Raw genomic sequence first — 2,778 nt, 5'->3', positions numbered from 1 at the left:
ATATATATATATATATATATATATAATTTTATTCTTTAGCTCTCTCTCAGTATACAAAGGTATTTTTGTTTATCTATCCAACATATATCTATCTATCTATATATATATATATATATATATATATATATATATATATATACTGCTCAAACAAATAAAGGGAACACTAAAATATCATTTTTTTGTTTAAGTGTACCCTTTATTTTTTTAAGTAGCATAGTATGGTATATATATATATATATATATATATATATATATATATATATATATATATATAATTTTTTGCTTTTTGTTCTTTTTTTTTATTATTTTTAACACCAAATTTCCTTCCACACCCAAACCTAAACCCCCCACACCATTGCTTTTCCTTTGGAGTGCAGACAGCGGTGATGAATATTGGTGCACTATGGCCATGAATTGATGAATGATGTGTACAGTACAGGTGAGCGGCTGCTGTCTCCTTACCTGGTAGTCGTCCCCCCCGGCCCCGGACAGCCCCAGGCCGGCCCCGGGCAGCAGCCTCTGGTCGGGGTGCACCCCATACTGGGAGCCATGGCTCATCAGGGACAGGTCGTGGCGTCTGTAGGCATCCAGGCAGCCGAAGTCTCTCCTCTGGTCGTCCAGGCAGGAGGACTTCAGCGCCCGGGCGTTGTGCAGGTTGATGAAGTCTGTAGGCTCCCCATGGTGGATCTGCTGGTAGTATTGCTGGGAGTGGTGCAGGGAGTTCAGGGAGTAGGCATCAGGGGTGACCGCAGGGTGGCTGTGCTGGAACTCATAGTGGAAGGACTGGTGGTGGAGAGGGGTGTACTGGTGATTTGTGGAGAAATATGGGGAAGCAAACTCAGTTCCAGTGGTGGAATAAGTTAGAGGAGACGTGGAGGAATAGGCGACACTGGAGTTGGCCACAGACTCCAGACACCCCAGCTGCATCAGACGGTAACTGTTTGATCCATCATGACGTATCTGGAAGGAAGGGAGAGAAAAAGACAGGAAAAAAATAGGTTTGTCATTTAAAATAGCAAGACCCGACAGCTAAGCCTTCTATCCCTCATCCTCATCCTCATCCATGCAGGTACAAGTGTAAGAAAGCAGCACAATACAAGCTCAATTACTGCTACAAATCACCAACATAAAACCCTAAAAAAAGGGCAAAACCCCAGAACTGATCCCCCTAAATAAAACCCACACACCCCATCTTCCCTCTGTGAGTCTGTCCATCAAAGCGTCTGATGCTGGAGATATAGCATTGCCCCCCTATGCTGTAGCCCTTTATCAGGGATTATTTTTCCCCCTACTTTTCGTTATAACAACTGTTGTATTGCAGAATGCCATTCCAGACGACAGATGTCATAACGAATTTCCTTCCATCTCTTCTTCTGTAACTTTTTTTTTTCTTTTTTTTTTTGGGAGAAGCCCATATTCATTGACTGTAACGGTTACAACAAGGATTTACAAAAAAAAAGGGGGCTAAAGAGTCCTAAAAAAACATATCAAATGAAGAAAGATAAAATATACCTCTGAGTCATGGACCAATCCTGGGAATGAAGTTGACATATTTGCCTCTTGTTTTTTTTTTGTTGTTGTGTTGTTGTATTAGATATATCTTGGGGGAAAAAAAAGGAAATGAGCTTCTCCTATAAAAGAATCCTTCTCCTGTAGGTTCTCCAGAAGATAATGCAGGGCTTGCAGGAGCTCCAGATAGACCTTCTTTTCGCCTACTCTCCCCTTCAAAAAAGCTGCAGGAAAAAAATTTCCCCTCTGCTCAAAACCAGCTCCCTGGATCAGATTTTGTAGTTGCTGGATAATTCTTTAGCTGATGTCGTAGGTCCCTTGGCAATATAGAAGTTTTGAAAATTAAGCATCAGCAGTGAGAAATGGGAGGACAATAGATAGAGCAGCTTCATCCCAAGAGACAAGGAATAAATATTGTATCTTCCCCTAATAGGGATCTCTGGGATCTTTCCACATTTTATCCATTTCTTTCTAATCTTATTGCTTTTTTACCTGGGTCTAGGCTATTATATTGTGAATTTTAGGATATTTTTTTATAGGTTTTATTGGGTTAAATAAAATCCAAGCAAGACCTGATATAAAATATTCGGAGGCAAATGAAAACGACAGCTACAAGGGAAAAAAAAACACCGAATCTACCGATATTTGTAAATAGAACGCAGAATAAATCAAAATATTGACAATAGAATTCGATTTGTTTACGCGTTTGGAACGTTCACAATGTATCAATTTGTAACGGATTCGAATGGAACGGAAGGGATTTTGATACATTTTGATACATGTTCATTTTTTTTATATTTTGACACAAAGCAAACAGGTTGTATAAGGGATACATGTGAAGAGAAAAGAGCAAGGAATCTAGGCAGCCTTGTATGTGTGGATTGTGATAAGACAACCCCTCAGAAGTGAAGACACAGCCCCAAGACATAAGAGGGAGACTGTTTTTTTAATTGGGAGTTAATATGGTCTGGCTTTCAAGTGTTAAAAAGAGAAAAGGTGTCTTAATAAGGGGCCGCAGGCAAACAAAGACGAGAGACTCCTTCTTGCAAAGCTGGAGAGGGGTCATGGTTTAGTAAGGGTTGGCTAGACTCTTAAAATATCTTAAGAAGCTGTCATTCAAGTGTCTCTACTTAAATGGACAAAGGCACACGCCTAGAAGCAAGGCTCATTGTGTGAAATAGAAAAGTGCATCTCAGTAGCCCTCATAGGGGTCAACAGCAAAAGCATGATCTACGTGTTATTAGCAGCCTCATCAAGCCAATGTGCTCC

The 2,778-nt window shown here is 40.3% G+C and overlaps 1 protein-coding gene across 2 annotated transcripts in view; it reads right to left on the bottom strand.

Moving 5' to 3' along the window:
• Positions 1-1,810, bottom strand: part of TFAP2D (transcription factor AP-2 delta) — a 66,386-nt gene extending 64,576 nt beyond the window's left edge. Inside the window, exons 1-2 of one of the 2 annotated variants that reach the window (XM_075338829.1) lie at positions 1,513-1,810; positions 463-960 (exon numbers count right to left, since the gene is read on the bottom strand). In XM_075338829.1, coding sequence (XP_075194944.1) covers positions 463-960; positions 1,513-1,551 — 537 coding nt within the window. In that variant the 5' untranslated portion in view covers positions 1,552-1,810. Of the gene's footprint in view, positions 1-462; positions 961-1,187; positions 1,252-1,512 lie in introns of those variants that run through there. The other variant, XM_075338830.1, reaches the window with a different exon arrangement.
• Between the last annotated feature and the right edge of the window lie 968 nt (positions 1,811-2,778).

Source organism: Anomaloglossus baeobatrachus, chromosome 3 (genome assembly GCF_048569485.1).
Source record: "Anomaloglossus baeobatrachus isolate aAnoBae1 chromosome 3, aAnoBae1.hap1, whole genome shotgun sequence".
NCBI classification, from domain to species: Eukaryota; Metazoa; Chordata; class Amphibia; order Anura; family Aromobatidae; genus Anomaloglossus; species Anomaloglossus baeobatrachus.
The sequence above is the reverse complement of the archived record's forward strand: the minus strand, read 5'-3'. Positions and strand labels throughout refer to the sequence as shown.